Consider the following 18,384-nt stretch of genomic DNA (forward strand, 5'->3'; position numbering starts at 1 on the left):
TTTTTTTTTTTTTTTTTTTTTAAGATAAGACTGGTTCATAGATTTGCAATTTCCATCATGATATGCACATTACTTATTTGTTGTTACTGTCTTCATTTTACCTAAACTTGCTCAGTGCACTTTATTTCTTTTGGGGGAAAGTGTTAAAAGTTCTCCATCATGGGAGATTACAGGGTGCAAGTTCTGGAATGAAGTCACAGGAGTAAAAAAGCACAGCATAGAGAATATAGTCAATGACATTGTAATAGTGATATATGGTGACAGATGGTAGCTACATTTATGAGCATAGCATAATGTGTAATTACCATGTTGTACACCTGAAACTAATGTAATGTTGGGTGTCAACTGTCCTCAAATCTAAACAAAAAGTTCTTCATCAAATTTTTATCTAGTAGATATAGTATTTTTTGATGAGTTGATGATTCTTGCCTTGATTTTGGGATGATTTTTGAACATGGGACTATTTATTGCCAATATAAAACTGTAGGGATTTCCAGATTAAGGATACTAGATTTTTTTTTTAATAGGTGAGATATTTTAAAGCCAGCATTCTTAATATTCTAGATGAAAATTGCCTTAAAAATCTCAAGCAGTTCTTTCAAAGATAAGGGTAAGAAAACTGTCCTGCCCAGCTCTGAACTGGCAAAATTAGGAGAATTCTTTTAATATAATTAGGTTATTCTTATGAAACTTGGGTGGCCTCTTGTGGTCAAAATAATCTCTTCTATTTTTAAAAATGTGTTTGAAGGGAGTTCGGCTTACTAATGGTCATACTTTTTTGTTCTTAGGGTTTTATTTATACAAATAATGAAGGGTTAATTATTTTTCTCCATTGGTTGATTTATACAGACACAAATCCTTATGTCTGTATTTTTCCCCCCCTCCTACAGGAGATTGTTGAAAACTTTATATTTGATTCCTGAAAGGACTCAAGTAAGTAGTATAGTAGTTATTCTTACATTTTTTTGTTGGAAGCCAGTAATTTTAATATCGTAGTGTTATATCTAGTTAAGAATCTGTATAGTATTTCCTTAGAACTCTTGTAATTTATTTTTGTTTCATTAATTACACAATCTTACTTTTACTTGTTTTCCTTAAGTTCATTAATTTATATTCATAGTTTTTGCCATCACTTTACACGTTATGCTTGTGTTTTAAAAAAAAAAAAAATGTTTAAAGTTTTATTTTAATCTGTACCCCACATAGGGCTTGAACTCAAAATCCTGAGATCTAGAGTCACATGTGCCTTCGACTGAGATGCTTATTGAACGATTTCCAAGACCTTTAAATATAGTTCTTTATTTTTGTTATGGGTCATAGGATGTATATAAAACATGCATTGAAAATATTCACCTTCCTATACTCAGCCACCCAGTTCTCCCCAGTGGCAGACACTGTTCCTTTTCTTGCTTATACTCCCAGAAGTATTCTGTGCACGTGCATGTATATTCATACCCTGTCTTTATATTTTCCCAGAGTGGCGGCATATTCAACATATTAATCTACCCTTTGTTGTTTCTTACTTACCAGTGTATCTCGGCATTCTTTCTATATTATATATGGGATGACTTTTCTTTGAAATGGCTTGCATAATGATCCTTTATATGAATGTACAACAGTTTATTTATTCTGTACCCTCCTGACCATCATTTTAGGTTGCTTTCAGTCTTTGCTGTTCACCTATGGAAGTATACATAGAAGTTGAATTACCAGGTCAAAGCATATGTGCATTTAATATTTAATATTAATTGCCAGTTTTTTTCCCAGTCTGTACCAAAGTATACTTGTTTCGTTAATATAGGAGAGTATTGCTTTTCTTACTCTAGTCAAAGGAGTTTGATTTTTGCAGAGCTTTGGGTGAAAATTAGTATTCCATTATAGTTTTCGTTTTCATTTTTCTTATTTTGAAGAAAGTTGAGCATCTTTTCAAAAGATAGAGTCATTGTATTTACTCTTTTGTGAACTGACTTAATATCATTTGTGCATTTTTCTTTTGTGTTCATTTTTTTTTCTGTGATTTGGTTTCATTTGGTTGCTGTTATTTCTCTGTACTGTCTCTCAAGTAGGATAAATGATGGATTCAGTAAAAGTGGGATAGGTGGAGTAATTTTGACAATTTCTTTTCTTTTTTTTTCAACTTCCAAGCTTCCATCAGGTCTTGAACCTAAAAGATTGGTTACTTTGAAATAACATTCTTAATGACGTCTGATTATGGACCTGGAATTCAGGTTGATTAATGTTAGAGCTAATTTGCGACTTAAGATTTTTCTAGGCATGTTGGCATTAGTTCATTTTATTGGGTCTATTTGTATTAGAAAATATTGTAGGTTTGTTTTTACAGAGAAAATTAAAATTGTTTGTACTATGGATAGTGTCAAAAAATACTGCCCTAATCTTTTAGGCTTTGTTTTTTTCTTAGACCATAGAATTCTGTGTTGCCAAGATGGGATGTCATCTCTTTTTTCCCCTTTAGGGTTACTACGTCATGAACAGCCACCAAAAATCTTTTGACATGTATCTTCTCTGAGAAATTTTCCTTCTTCACAACTCTGCGGACTAGAGCTGGACTTGTTGCTCTGTTTTCTATGTTCTAAAAGGCCCTGAGTTAGTACCAGTCCCATTTTCAGTTCTTGCTCGTGATCATCCTTCTACATATCAGATGGTTCATAGTTCTTGGGTCAGAACCTGCTTCATTTTCTCCTGGTTCTGCCCTGTTAACCATTTCTCATCTACTCTGGTTGTTATTGAGCTGCTCCCTGTGGGCTGCCTGCCTGTTTTTGTAAATAAAAAAATTTTTGGAACATGACCACACTGCTACATTTATATGTATTGTCTATGGCTGCTTTCATATTATAACAGTAGAATTGAGTAGTTATGACAGACCTGTGACCTGCAAGGCTGAAAATATTAGGCTGATCCTTTACAAAGAAGTTTGCCAACCACTAATCTATTGTATTGCGATTTCATAGAAATGACCTTCAGGCTATTTCCTGCACCCTTTTCTCATCTTCTTCCTGCATTAGCCCTCCACCCAGAACACATCAGCTCTCAAAGTAGGAAGCCTCTCTCTGCACCCTAAATGTGAAAAATGTTGATAGAACTTTTAATTTCAAATTTTATGAGAGTGTCTTTGCATTAAAATAAATCTATGGTATTAAAAGCAAAATCGAGAGTGCTCTATTTTGGGGTTTGTTGAGTGTGTTTTTATAGGATTTAACACTTAAAGTTTTTAACACTTTTTTTTGGTTAACCATTTCATTGAACATATAGAGGAGATAAGCTCCAAGACTGTAGAAAAACAAAAAACTTAGTGTTATAGAAACCATCCACCAAGAAATAGGAGTAGCATTGCTTGCTGATCAGAGTTTTAAGTTATTCAGGAGAATGAATCTTTTCTAATTTTTACTATGAGAATGAAGAAATATTTGGGGTCTTAGGGATCTTTTTACTATAGTTGATGGGAACAGCTCTTTGAAGCTTTAAATAGCCTTCAAAATGGAAGGTGGAGTTTTCTATTATATTTTTTTTTTAAAGAACATTTCAAAATTATTTGGAGGGAGAATTGCCTTAATCATTCTTTTTTTCTTTTGGTCACTTATATTGTTTTCATTAAGTATCTCTGGAAAATACTGGTTGGAAAATAACTACTTGTTTTTTTAAATCTTCTCTACTACTTCCTAAAAACATAAAAACTGTAATTCTTTGGTTCCTTTTTGTTTAGTGGCTTACAGAAGAGATGAAATGTGGTCTGAGGGACGATATGACTATGAAAGACTTCCAAGGGAACGAGTACCTCCTCGAAGTCACCCCAGTGTAAGTTGCTAATGATGTAGAATAATTCGCAACCTAGTATGGAAGTGAATTTTGTACACCAAAGCTTGGCCTCCTAACAAAATCTTTAAGTGCCAAAAATTTACCAGTTTAGGTTGAAATATAGACACATTAAGTTTATCTTTTAAAAGTTAAAAGTTTGAAAATAAAAGGCAATATTTCATTTATGTAGATTTCTAAATATGGAAATAAATTTCTAAAATGGTAAGTTTTTATATTGAATTTGTGAAGAAAATGGAGGTTTTATAAAGGTAGACCATCAGTTAATGAAGGAGTATTTGAGCATCTGCTCCTACTATTAGCTGTCACCTATTTTTCTTTATTCCTAAAAATGTTTGCGAATTGGAAACATTAAAAAGTGAAATTAAAAAGTAGGGGCAGCTCAGTGGCAGGCAGGCAGCTTCTGGTGTACTGTCCTACTGTTTGTCTCTTTGTTGCTCTGGGAATTGGGAAGTTTTAATGAGACCTTTTCTCAAGGAGCTTGCTATTTTGCTTATTATCGTATTCTCAGCACCATCTAGTACCTGGCACATAGTAGGAGCTCAGCGTTTATTGAATGAATATATGTACTCTTTCCCCGAAATCCTCTGCAGAGACCCAAAGGAAGGTTTGTAGAAGGTCAAGAAGCTGTCAGTCTTAAACTTTTGCACAGGCACATTCTAAGCATCAGGGGATTTGGGTTGTGGTGATGGTATGTAGATATATTATGGATCCATTATACACTATCATAGGGAATAAATATTTGTTTATATGTTGTTTTTTTACTTCTATATTTGAAGTAAATCTTACAACCTATTTAGATTGGTAATGTCACATTCAGCATTGTCATTTGGCCTCAATTATAGCATAGGTGGGGGTTGATCTAAAATGGTGAAAGATGGGCTCTTTGGCTTTTGGCTTGGAGGAGGTGAAGGTGCAGTTGTCCTAAATCTGGGTTCATCCTGACCCCAGTTGCCTCCACCATGCTGCCAAAGTTTGAGATTCCAGTCCCAAAGAGATCAAAGTGTATACCTGAGGTGCACCAGTGGGGAAGTTGGTACCATGTCTGCCCTGGTCCCCAAGATCAGCCCCCTGCGTCTGTCTCCAGTAAAGGTTGGTGATGACCTCACCATGGTAACCCATGATTAGAAAGGTCTGAGGATTACAGTGAAACTGACCATTCGGAGCAGAAAGGCCCAGATTGAATTGTTATCTTCTGCCTCTGTCCTAATTATCAAAGCTGTCAAGGAATCACCAAGAGACAGAAACAGAAAAACATTAAGCACGGTGGAAATACCACTTTTGATGAGATTGTTGACATTGCCTGACAGATGCAGCACCCATCTTTAGCCAGAGAACTCTCTGGGACCATTAAAGAGATCCTGGGAACTGGCCAATCTGTGGGCTGCAGTGCTGATGGCTGGCAGACTCATGACATCATAGATGATATCAATAGCGGTACAGTGGAATGCCAGCTAGTTAAGAACTACAAAGAAATATATTTCAATAAAGGATCATTTGACAACCAAAAAAAAAAAAGATAAAAGATTGACAAGATGAAGAGGCCTACCATATTTCAGAATGGGTTGACTTAATTTTTACTGTATGTCATTTCTTTGCAGGTTTTTTTTTTTTTTTTAATGTTTGTTTATTTTTGAGAAAGCACGCTAATGTGAGCCGGGGAGGGACTGAGAGAGGAAGACAAAGGATCCAAAACAGGCTGCTCTGTGCTGAGCCTGATGCAGGGGTCAAACTCAGGAATTGTGAGATCATGACCTAAGCTGAAGTCAGATGCTCAACCTACTGAGCCAACCAGACACCCCTCCAGGTTTATTTATAGTTAAATTCTTTTCAACTTGATACAATTACCTTATAGTTTACCTAGAAAAACAAACAAGTAATAGAGATAAACATGTGAGACTAATGCAGGGATGGGAAAAGGGATGACTTTAGAAAAAAAAATTCTTAAGACCCCTACCTTTTCAAGGATATATCCCACTAGGAATTTGTATTTCAAGGATACTTAAAAGAATTTTCTGTGTGATTATGTCACCAACTGGATATATGGATGGATTTGTTTTAGTTTGTTTTCAAATTTGAGGAATTGCTTTTTTTTTTCCTTAATGTAACACATGACTCCAAATGATAAAATCAGGTTCATTTAGAGAGGGGATTATTTTTTTTTATTTTTTTTTTTTAGTTTATTTTGCGTGAGAGAGAACATGTGCACGAATGGGGGAGGGACAGCGGGAGAAGGGGAGAGATAGAATCCCAAGCAGGCTCTGCATTGACAGTGCGGGATTTGAATTCATGATCATGACCTGAGCTGAAATGCCACCCAGGAGCCCCAAGAGAGGGGATGACTTTTAAATGGTAACATACTATAATTACATGTAACTAGTTCTTGCTAGTTTTATATATAAACTTCTTAATCTTCAAAACAATTCTGAGTGTTGAACAGTACAACATTTATAGAACTCAATGGAATGTTTTAGGAGACGTAAAATGTAGGCAGAGGTTTATATACAGAATCTCTGAAGGAAAGGGAAAGAAAAGCAAAAATGTTGGGATCTCATCAAGATAAAAAGCTTCTGCATAGCAAAGGAAATCAAAACTAAAAGGCAACTGATGGAATGGGAGAAGATATTTGGAAATGACATAGCAGATAAAGGGCTAATATCAAAAATCTATAAAGAACTTACCAAACTCAACACCCGAAAAACAAATAATCCAGTGAAGAAATGGGCAGAAGACATGAATAGGCATTTTTCCAAAGAAGACATCTAGATGGCTAACAGATGGATGAAAGGATGCTGAACATCCTTTGGCTCATCATCAGGGAAATACATGTCAAAACCACAATGAGATACCACCTCACAACAGTCAGAGTGGCTAAAATTAACAACTCAGGCAACAACGGGTGTTGGTGAGGATGTGGATAAAGGGGAGCCCTCTTGCACTGTTGGTGGGAATGCAAACTGGTGCAGCTGCTCTGGAAAACAGTGGAGGTTCCTCAAAAAATTAAAAATAGAATTACCCTACGACCAGCAATTGCACTACTAAGAATTTATCCAGAGGGTGTAGGAGTGCTGATTCAAAGGGTCGCATGCACCCCAGCGTTTATAGCCATGCTATCAACAATAGTCAAATTATGGAAAGAGCGCAAATGTCCATCAACTGATGAATGGATAAAGATGTGGTATATATATACAATGGAATATTACTCTGGTGATGAAAAAGAATGTAATCTTCCCATTTGCCACAATGTGGATGGAACTGGAGGGTATTATGCTAAGCAAAATAAGTCAGATAAAGATATCACATGATTTCACTCCTATGTGGAATTTGAGAAAATTAGCAGATGATAATAAGGGAAGGGAAGGAAAAGTAAGATAAAAACAGAGAGGGAGGCAAACTATAAGAGACTCTTAAATACAGAGAACACACTGAGGATTGATGGCGGTGGGAAAATGGATGATGGGCATTAAGGAGAGGGCACTTTTTGGGATGAGCACTGGGTGTTATATGTAAATGATGAATCACTGGGTTCTATGCCTGAAGCCAAGATTACACTGTATGTTAACTAAGCTGAGAAAATGTAATTTCAGACAATAGTGGGAAATATTTGTGATCATACATGGAAAAAGTTGTGATATAAAATGTTTATTACACCATTCTGCATTATATATGCATGCTGTGTTATAGAACACACTGCAGTAGAAGTTGGCTTAAAGACTGGAAGCAGAGGGACCTGCCAGGTGGTTGTAGGCTATTGCCAGGCAGGGGGATTCCTTTAAACCAGTCCTGGTTTAAACCAAGTGGGAGAGCAGTGAGTTTTAAGATGGGAATAATCCATTTATCAGTGTCCTAAGATCAATAAGAAGGGTGCTTCGGATCTCTAGTTAGGTCATTGTGTGATAATGGATTTGAGAAAGTTCATACCTAATAGCCTTTGTTTTCTCCTAGGATAAGGTAGAGGGAGACTTGAGGCCACATTGAATTTGGAATAGCCATTGTTGGTATCTCTTCACCAGAGGTGTTTAAAAAGACTTTTGATGATGGAGCAATGAGCTTGTGCACCGTAAATTATAGGGGTGCCAGTCTACAGGAATGTGCACTTTATTACCTAAGTAGCCCAGTTTAGGAGTGGAGAAAGCAGGTTGTTGTATTGATTTAAGATTGCACAATGAGTGGTAGACACAGAAAGATGAGAATACTGAAGGTTCTGACTCAGAATTATTGAGGTAATATGTGTAATGGGCTGTTTCAGAAAGGAACTAAGGCTGTGAGAGGGATAGTGGATTGAAAGAAGTGAGGGGTTGAGGGACAGGAAAAGCTCAGTGAGGTTGAACACCAGAGAATGACAGAAAGATAGACAATTGGTATTTGGAGTGTGGAGTTTCCAAGAAAGGACAGTTCTGGATAATTAAAGTTCAGTGGATGGTGGTGGGAATAAAGGGTGGGTGAAGGTTATTGGAGTTGAGATCAGAAAAACTTGGAGGCTAGATTTTGGATCAGTGATTTCGATTAGAGGCTCTCAATCTTCACCATACATTGAAGTCACCCAAAGAGCTGGGTGACATAAATACTGGGCCCCATCCAGATAATTAAGCCCTAATCTTGCAGGTAGGATCTGAACGTCAGTGTTGTGTAAAGGTTCGTCAGGTGACTCTTACGCAGAGTTAACAAATGCAGATTGTAGGTGAACACTGAAGTTGCTGATGATGACAGGAGTTGAGGTAAAAATGATAGGTTATGGAAGTTCTCAATGGATGAGGATATCGTAGTAAAAGTAAACAAATTCAAACATTTTCATTTTTATATAATTTATTGTATAAATGTGAAACAGACTTCTTTACAAAATAACTTCATGAGCAGGAAGCAGATATGTTTTATACCACAAGTGCATTTAAAATCAGACTAGAGGTACTCACTCAACTGTCTCTAAGTGCCTAAAGGTAAATCTGACTTTCCTAAATTCTCTGGCTACTTGGTTCCTCCTAGAGGGGGAGAAACCTAGATTGCCTTTCTCCTGAGGGCACAGAAACTGCCCAGACCTTTTATAGCCTCATTCCTTTCCTTTTTTGAAAAAAAAATCTTAATTCCATTAGATTGTTCCCTATATTCCCCCCAATCAATCTTTCCTAGTTTATAAATTCTTTTGTATTCCCACATCTCCTTCCTCAAGACTCATATACTTTTATTGGTGAACTTGGTCTTATTTTGGTTAGAAAGTTAAAGCCTTCCCTTCCCTTCATTTTATGTGCCTTTGATGGCTCTTGGAAATTATCCCTTTGCCTTCTATGTTACACCTACATTTTAGTTAAATCACAGTTTCTTAAACTTTTTGGTGCCATGGATCTGTTTAACAGTCTGGTGAAGCCTATGGATCCCTTTTTTAGAGTAGCGTTTTTAAAACTGTAAAATGAGATACACAGAATTAAAGGACTTCTATTTGAATATATTTGAATATTTCAATATTTACATGTATATTTGAATATTTCTCAAACTATTAAAAAGCAAATTTATGATGTAGTAAGATGTACTTTAGTAGGTCAATAAATATTAAGAGCTAGGTGAGGTTTCATTACTATATTTTCAAAATAATTAGAATAAATAGATTTTGAGGTATCTGCAACAGCTATGACATGATATGAAAATATCTGTGATTTCTGTTAAGTGATGAAGCCATAGGTAATTGCTATTATTTGGTTTTTTGTTGCTGCATTTGGGTGAAAAAAGTAATTTTATATTCATATATGATTTCAAGGACCTGCTAAATCCTTAGGCTAGAAAAGCATTTGATAAATTACACTAGAACAGAAATATAAGTCAGTAAAGTTATAATTCCTGACTTTGGAGCTAATAATATAACTTATTTAAAGCTTAAAAATATTTGCTTACAAAGCAGAGATCATCTTATGTTATTTTAAAAATCGTATTGGTATATCACTGATTTGTACAAGAATGTTCACAAGCAGCATTGTTCATAAAAGCTCCAATTGGCCACAATCTGATGTCTAACAATGGGATAGATAAATTAATTGTGTAGGTTACACAGCAGTGAGAATGAATGGACCTGAATGGACCATTGCAAAAGCAGCAACATGTAGGAACCTCACAAACATCCTACTGAAAGAAAGAAGCTAAATATAAGAGTATATATCCTGTATTTCCTGTTACATAGTTTTAGGGTAGGCAGAATTCACCAATAAAGTGGTTACTTTTGGGAGAGGGAAGTAGTGACTGGGACAAAGCACAGGAAGGCTTTTTCTATACTAAGGGTGTTTAGTTTTTTGAAATGGGTGGTAGTTACACAGTGTGATTACCTTGTGAAAATTTATCCAGAAGTACATTTATGATTTGTACACATTTTGTATGTATGTCATATTTCCGTAAAAACTTAAGTTTTGAAAAGGCAGATTATTATTTTTTTCTAAATATAAAACTGGTTAATCCTTTAAAAAGTGGGAACTCCCTATCATTAGTGGCTGGGAAAAAGGAAAGTAATGTCTTTTATTTTGTATATTTGGATTCTTTTCTCTAATAGAAAAGCAAGTTTACTGTATTTCTTTTTTTTCTCATTACTCTCATTTACTCACTAATATTCAACTATTAACATTTGATGAAAACATGCTTTATTGTATATTTATCCATCTATCTGTCCTTTATCCGTCTATTTAATCCATCTAATTTTTTGAAATATTTCAGAGTAAACTGGCCAACAGTATGTGTGCTTTTCATTAACTACATGGATATTCATATCATTAAAGTGCAATATTTTTTTCAACTTTTTCTAAATGTGAAAATTACACATGTGAAATGTAAAATCTTAAGTGTTCATTTGCTGAGTTTCGATTTAGTAACGTTCCTTTGTGTATGCCCTAGGAGGTGTTTTCCTTTTTTGGCTGACAGAATTGCAAGAACTTTCTTTTTGTTGTCATTATTTCCAGAGAGGAAGGATCAGTTCTTGGCTACATTCTGTAACACTGTGTCCTTATTTTCTGGGGCAGTTCCAATTTCAGATATCTGACCCATTATTCCCCAAAGCCATTGAAATGCAAAAACACCAATATTTCTTTGAAAATTCAGTGAGTGAATTAAATGAATAGTTACTGAAATGCATGTCACAAAAATATGAGGGATCAGAGTGAGGGAATCTCAAGCTTTTGAAAGAAGTCCACCAGCCTGCGTAGTAGAATTTTTTAGGTATGTGTGGTTTGTGTGGTACTTTTCTAGTAAAAAAACATGTATGCCAGAAGTAACATAAAATTGATACAACACAGTAGAACGTGTATCATGTATGTAGTGCTTACTATGTGCCAAGTGCTGTTCCAGGTGCTGGGAATAGAGCAGTGAATTAAGACCAAGGTGTCTGTGCCCATGAAGCTTGCATTCATACTAAGTTGATTGTTTTAGGCAGTAATGGCATGAATTATTTACATGCTGTCATGCTTAGTTTGCTGGTAGTTTTGTGTGTTTTAGTTGCTTTTTACTTTCTTATAAGGACATATATCACAGATATAAAAGTAGACAAAATAACAAAATGAACTCCCCATGGACAAATCATCCAAAGTGGCAGTTACCAGCTTTTGGTCATCTTGTTTTGTCTGTGCCTTCCCCAGTTTCTTTTCTCCCAGATTATTTTGAAGTAAATCCAAGATACCTATTTCAAATGTAAATAAATATTTTAGTGTGTGTCTCCAAATGATAAAGATGCTTAAGAGGAGTTGCTTGTCTATTAAAATTTTTCCTTTAAATGTTTTTTGTTAGACTTTGTGCCAAGTATTGTAATCACATTGGAAACGTTTTTAATGTTTATTTTTCAGAGAGAGATAGAGAGAGGGACAGTGTGTGAGTGGGGGAGGGGCAGAGGGAGAGGGAGACACAGAATCAGAAGCAGGTTCCAGGCTCAGCTGTCAGTATAGCTTCTGAGGCAGGGCTCGAATTCATGAGCCTTGAGATCATGACCTGAGCTGAAGTCCAAGGCTTAACCATCTGAGCCACTCAGGCACCCCTGACATTGGAAAACTTGTTAAAGAAACATGCTAATCCTCATGATTTGCCCCCAGTTAGTAAAGAGACTAAACATTAGTGTGGGAAATTTGACATTAAATATTGAATGAAACAAAACTTGGTGCTTTTACTTACTGAAATGAAAGTGTTACTCATAAGAGGTAGTTCTATTAAATTGGAATTAATAGCAAATTAAGAAATAATTGCTTATTTCATAACAAAACACAATCACCATTTCAGACTTAAAAATTGCAAAACTAATTTGATAAGTATCTTAACCTGTTCAAATTTTCATTAGCACAAGCAAAACTGTGAACAATCCTTATTCAGAAACTCAGAAGCCCTAATGGTAGGAATCGTTTTACCCCCTAGATAGGGACCTATGTGAATGTGTAAATTTCATAGACCTATAACTTCTCAAAAAAGTATGTATATGCAAGTTGTTGCTTTCTACATCCTGTGAGAATAGATCATGATTGAGTAAAATAGGCTTAAAAATTTTTTTAATGAGTTACGTATACTTTTTAATTTTGGTCTGACTGATCATAACATTAACACTAATTTTGGAGGGGCAAATCTGATAGAATTTTACACATATTTTTGGAAATTTTAGTAACAGCCATAGAAAATTGGTACATGGTATAAATATGCAACAATTGAATTGATATGGTCTGATCTTTTTTATTTAAAAAAAATTTTTTTTTAACATTTGTTAATTTTTGAGACAGAGAGAGACAGAGCATGAACGGGGGGAGGGCCAGAGAGAGAGGGAGACACAGAATCTGAAGCAGGCTCCAGGCTCTGAACTGTCAGCACAGAGCCTGATGCGGGGCTCGAACTCACGGACTGTGAGATCGTGACCTGAGCGAAGTCGGACGCTCAACCGACTGAGCCACCCAGGCGCCCCTGGTCTGATCTTTTTAATGGGGCACTGTACAAATTTTTATAATGAACTGAAGCGACGAAAATTGATTTCATTGAGGTAAAATCAGATTATACGTCCAAACTCAAGATTTGAAATACCTGCATTTTATTTTTTGAAATGTTTTTTTATGTATTTTGAGAGAGAGAGAGAAGGAGCAAGTGCACGCGAGTGGGGAGAGGGGCAGTGAGAGAGGAGAGACAGAATCCCAAGCAGGTTCAGAATTTTCAGCCCAGAGCCCCACCCAGGGCTCGATCTTATGAACTGTGAGATCGTGACCTGAGCTGAAATCCAGAGCCAGATGCTTAACTGACTTAGCCACCCAAGGTGCTCCCGAAATATCTGCATTTTAAATAATAGAAATATTTTGATTCCATTGGGTTTGTTTTTAAATTAATTGAAAATGATTCTATTATCCTTAATCTCTTAAGGTAGTCTTTAGAAGTTACAGTTTTTATTTCTGGTTTGTATATAATGGTGCCATTATTTTCCAAGATATTTCTAAAATGAAGACTCCAACCGTATCAGTACCTGAAGCCTTGTGTATTTCTGTTAGCATCTAGAAAGGGAAATTATGGGACGCCTGGGTGGCCCAGTTGGTTAAGCTTCTGACTCTTAGTTTCAGCTCAGGTCATGATCTCATGGTTTGTGGTTTCGAGCCTCTTGGGATTCTCTCTCCCTTTCTGTCTGCTCCTCTCCTCCTCTCTCTCTCTCTCTCTCTCTCTCTCTTGCTCTTTCTCTCTCAAAATCAATAAATAAACATTAAAAAGGAAAATTACATATTTATAGCTCCATGTAAATTTGTAGGAGAATTTCAAACTCTGATGGTATTTCCAATCATGTCCAGCATTGCATGTAATATAAAATACTGTTTGAACTTTTTTATTAAAAAAAGCTTTTGAAAAATTCTGAAATCTTTGCTTCTCATCATGAATTTTGTTAGAAAAATCCTTGCATGGTATTCCTAGATGAGATAGGGACTTTCTGAAAATACAGTCTTGCTTCATCAGATTGCTCCAGTCATCTTTATTTCCTTAAAACTTTTCATATAAATATAGAATTTTCCTTAAGAATAGATGCCTATTATAGAGGTGAGATGGTAATAATGTACTTATATTTGAACAATCTCAAAACATAAAGAGTTTAATCTTCATTGCTAGATACAGAGCTGTCATTAGGAGTTTTTTTGTTTGTTTTTGTTTTTCTGTTGCTGATTAACAACTTTGGAATGATTTTATTTTTATTTGGAAAAAAACAGCTTATTAAATCTATGACTAAATATGATTCAAGTTTTACCATATTCATTTTACAATCCTAAAATAACTTTGAATAGAGGAAAAGGTTGCATGTAAAGTAATCTCTCTATTCATGCAAGTGTTTAGACATGCATACTTATGCCACCATCCCTCCAAATAAATATATACAAACCAACAAGGACGTTACAGAATGGAATTGTATGGTTTCTTGGAATTGTAGAAATCAGTGATTCTAATTTTATGAATAACAAATTTTAATTGAGAGAATGCTATAAATTATGTTGCTGATTTTGGCTTAATGTTGAATTTGTTTAGAAGCTCAATGTTTGCTTAGATTTAATTGAAACCTCTTTGAAAGGTAATTTTTATAAGAGCCTGTGGGTTCATTTACCTATTATATATTATGTAAACTATAAAATATTTTCTTTAATTAAAAAAAAAATTTTTTAACGTTTATTTATTTTTGAGACAGAGAGAGACCGAGCATGAATGGGGGAGGGTCAGAGAGAGGGAGACACAGAATCTGAAACAGGCTCCGGGCTCTGAGCTGTCAGCACAGAGCCCGACGCGGGGCTCGAACTCACGGACCGCGAAATCATGACCTGAGCCGAAGTCGGCTGCTTAACTGACTGAGCCACCCAGGCGCCCCTAAAATATATGTTTTAATGTAATATCTAACATACTAAAGAAAGAAACCACCTTATAGCCCCATGGGAAAAAATTAGGTAGATCATTTTAGTTCTTAAATAGATATGAACTATTAATTTTATTTTTTCTCAGCACATTAACAAATTTCCTACCCACTGGGAAATTTGAATAAGACACAGTAATTTAATGATTGAATAGTTACAGTTATTAATGCTAAGAAGTTATTTAAGTGAATAGACACTTTGAGGAATTGTGTTTCACATGGACATTAAAAAGGTAATCAAAACAACAAATAGTTTTGAGAACATAGTGTGTCCTACACATTGTACTAAATTTTTTACAATCTGCTTTTTGCTCAGTCTTCACAACAGCTCCTTGAGGTAGGTAATAGTATTAATCTATTGTATTGACGATGAAACTGGACATAAAGATGGTATAGTAATGCCCTGAATATTGGGCTTTATTTTTGGGCTTCATGTTTTTATTTTGGCCAGTCAGTTAATTTAAATTGATCATGGCTTATACTTTGATTGCTTTCTAATTTCTTTCACATATATTTACTCTGATATTGGTAGAAGACATACCATGAATGTTCAAGGCGAGATTATTTATAAATACATGTCGTGTAGCTCTCTAGTCCTTACTTGTTGATAACCATTTTGTTGAGTTATTTCACAGCAACTGCTAACCTAACGTAGGTGCTCTTCTCCCTCTATCCAATTTCCCAGCCCCCCCCCAAAAAAAATCCACTTGGTTGCTCAAACTTTATTTTATTTTAAAGTTTATTTATTTTGAGAGACCGAGAGAAAGCGAGCACATGGGAGGGACAGAGTGAGATAGAGAATCCCAAGCTGGCTCTGCACCACCAACACGGAGCGTGAGCCTGACTCAGGGATTGAACTCACAAACTGGGAGATCATGACCTGAGCCAAAACCAAGAGTCCAATGTTTAACTGACTGAGCCACCCAGGTGCCCCTAATTGCTCAAACTTTAAAACATTAACAACTTACTATTTTGAAAATGAGTTCAAATTTTATATTGGGTTTTATTTTGCTTCTAGACTGTGAAGTCAAAGGCTGTTTTCTCTCCAGCGCTTCTGGAGAAATAGCAGTGTTTTCTCTTGATGATTCTAGCTCAATATTCTGTCTCTGTTTGCTGTTGCTTAAGTGTAAAGATTTTGTATTTCTTCTGAATAGTATACTTCAAACACATTAGACTAAAGGTGTGTGCTATCTTAAATGGTTTTGTTTGTAAAATTCTTAGGCAATTAGGATTAGAGCTATGTAATATTCTTTCCGTAGTTTATTTTTTATTAAAATAATATGTATTTTTTCTTTTATGATTGATTTTTAGTATTGCTACTTGTTATTTTAAGCACCTGGCTTCATTGAACAATTTTATTTCCTTTAATCCATGTGAAAACATTACTATTAGTTATATTCATGTTATTTCATTGATGCATTTTTGTTTGTTTATACATTTACTCTATTTAATTAAGGATAAGAACTCCTGTGCTTTTAAAAAACCTTTCCAAAACCAAATAGAGAAGTTAGTGATTTTTATATATTTCTTTTTGTCTGTTTTAGGATGGCTACCATAGAGTAGTTAATATTGTGCCAAAGAAACCACCACTGCTAGACAGACCTGGTGAAGGAAACTACAATAGATATTACAGTCATGTTGATTACCGAGAATATGACGAGGGCCGCAGTTTTTCTCATGATCGAAGAAGTGGTCCACCTCACAGAGGAGTATGTAAATTTCCCCCGTGTACTAATTGTTATATTTTATAAGTTTAAAAATCATGTAATTTTTGAAATTTATGTGATTGGCCATGAAGGCAGGTGAATAAACACTTCCTGCTTGATGCTCTGTTGACTTCCCTGCTAGAGCTGTCAAATGGGAACTGGTAGTGGAGAATCTTGGGATAAAGTGGGTAAGCCATTCTGGATAGCTCTATCTAAATGACATTAATTCCAACTAACCTGTGTTTTTATCCCCTAAATTGGAAAGAATTTGCAGAAGGAGATAAAGGTAATCTATGTATTGCCTTGGTACTCAAAAAAGTGATGAGCAGGTAGTTACCATCTCTTACTGGAGGTACTCACTTATAATTACTTTATTTTCATTCATGATGAAATGCTGTGGGTGAGGTTGGATTAAGGTTGTTGAACTTTAGTCTCATTTTTGTTGTACTTATTAAAGTCTACTTAAATTAGAAAGCTCTCACAACACTGTCCTATCTATAATAAGCACTTTTTAAATGTTAGCTGTTATTACCATTGTTACTATTGTATTTTGTTTCTTCTGATAATCTTTAATACTCTAGAAGTATGTATTAAATGTTGCAACAATCTGTCATTGAACTTAACTGCAACTATTCCTTGATGTAGTTCCTTTGACTTGGCTTGTGTGTTTACCTCACTCCTCTGCCAGACTGTTTTTCTACATTTTCTCTTTTTTTCCCTTTGCCTACTGTATACTATTGCAATTTACAGTACATATTCAAACATTTATATTAAAATTTGACCTCACATTGGCTGTTGGAATTACTTTCCATACTTCACCCTTAAAGTCATTTACCCAGGATTGTGTATATATATGTATGGAAGTCCAGTTCTCTGATTACTCCATCATGGTGACTCTTAACAATTCTAAAGTAGTAATGAGACTATTCAGTGTTTTCTTGTAGTTTTAAAGTTGGGAGTGCACAGCTTCTTTCTCATAGAATTGATTCGTGTTTTTTTTCCATTTTTAAATGTTGTGCTGTTCCTTTAGGAAGACGAATTTGGTGTAGAAAAGTAAACATTATGCATTGTCTCTATCCTAGAAATACTGGACTTTGCCTTTGGAGTTATTCTTCCAGGTAGTCTGAGGAAGAAAAAAATTTGGCCTTGCATAAGATTGTTATCCCTCTTGTGAAAACTAAATGTGGCCATTTAATATAAATAGGGAATTTTGGATTCATTGGACCAATTTGTATTTGAACCCTCATAAATATGATTTTTTCCCCTAAAACCTTGTAGCATAATAGTACCTCAACAATAGTTTTTTATTACAAATTGTGCTCATTCATACTTTGTGCAACATTTTCTCTTTAAATTCTCTTCAAACAAAAATAACCCCATTTGAGATCCTTAGAACTCTCGTGATACTAAGTTATCAGTTATATAAACTAACTTTATCCAATATCTTATTAGAGCTGTTGAATTTTCTTTATCTTTTTGTTATATTGTTTTTTGTTTCTTTGTATTTACTGTTGAGAAGAAAAATGATGAAAATATAACTCTTATGTAAGAGTAGAGTATATTCCTAAAGAGGAAGATGAAAATAGTATTTATTTTAGCTGAATAAGTATTTCTGATTATAAATAATTCACATTATATTGTTCTACATATAATTTTAAAGTAATTGGGCGTGGATTACTGTGTGTGTGTGTGTGTGTGTGTGTGTGTGTGTGTGTGTGTAACGTACCTTTCAAATGTATCTGTTTTAGAGGACAAAATGCTTGTTTTGATTAATCTTAAACTTAGTGCCACATGTTGCTCTAATTTAACTTATCAGTAGGTGATGGTTTCCTATTATATTGTTTCCAAATTATGGATTTTAATGGGAGTCAAGATGAGAAAAGAAAATTTGAACAAGTGGGAAAGTAACAAATGTTTCCTGGTCTTGAATTTGAAACTTGGTGGAAGAACTTGACAGAACGAAAATAAAGAGACCTGTGTGCT

General features: G+C 35.0%; 1 protein-coding gene and 1 long non-coding RNA gene across 14 annotated transcripts in view; both read left to right on the forward strand.

Annotated features, from left to right (window-relative positions):
* PPHLN1 (periphilin 1) overlaps positions 1-18,384 on the forward strand; it is a 135,101-nt gene that overhangs the window by 9,015 nt on the left and 107,702 nt on the right. For 5 of the 13 annotated variants that reach the window (XM_045465831.1, XM_045465836.1, XM_045465832.1 and 2 more), the window contains exons 2-4: positions 891-933; positions 3,722-3,813; positions 16,240-16,404. In XM_045465831.1, the coding sequence (XP_045321787.1) occupies position 933; positions 3,722-3,813; positions 16,240-16,404 (258 nt within the window). In that variant the 5' untranslated portion in view covers positions 891-932. The remainder of the gene's footprint in view (positions 1-890; positions 934-3,721; positions 3,814-16,239; positions 16,405-18,384) is intronic. The other 8 variants (XM_045465839.1, XM_045465844.1, XM_045465840.1 and 5 more) reach the window with 3 other exon arrangements.
* LOC123591483 lies at positions 4,075-5,336 on the forward strand. Its single transcript, XR_006709373.1, has 2 exons — positions 4,075-4,701; positions 4,894-5,336. It is a non-coding gene; the product is annotated as an uncharacterized LOC123591483 (long non-coding RNA).

Source organism: Leopardus geoffroyi, chromosome B4 (assembly GCF_018350155.1).
Source record: "Leopardus geoffroyi isolate Oge1 chromosome B4, O.geoffroyi_Oge1_pat1.0, whole genome shotgun sequence".
Taxonomy (NCBI): Eukaryota; Metazoa; Chordata; class Mammalia; order Carnivora; family Felidae; genus Leopardus; species Leopardus geoffroyi.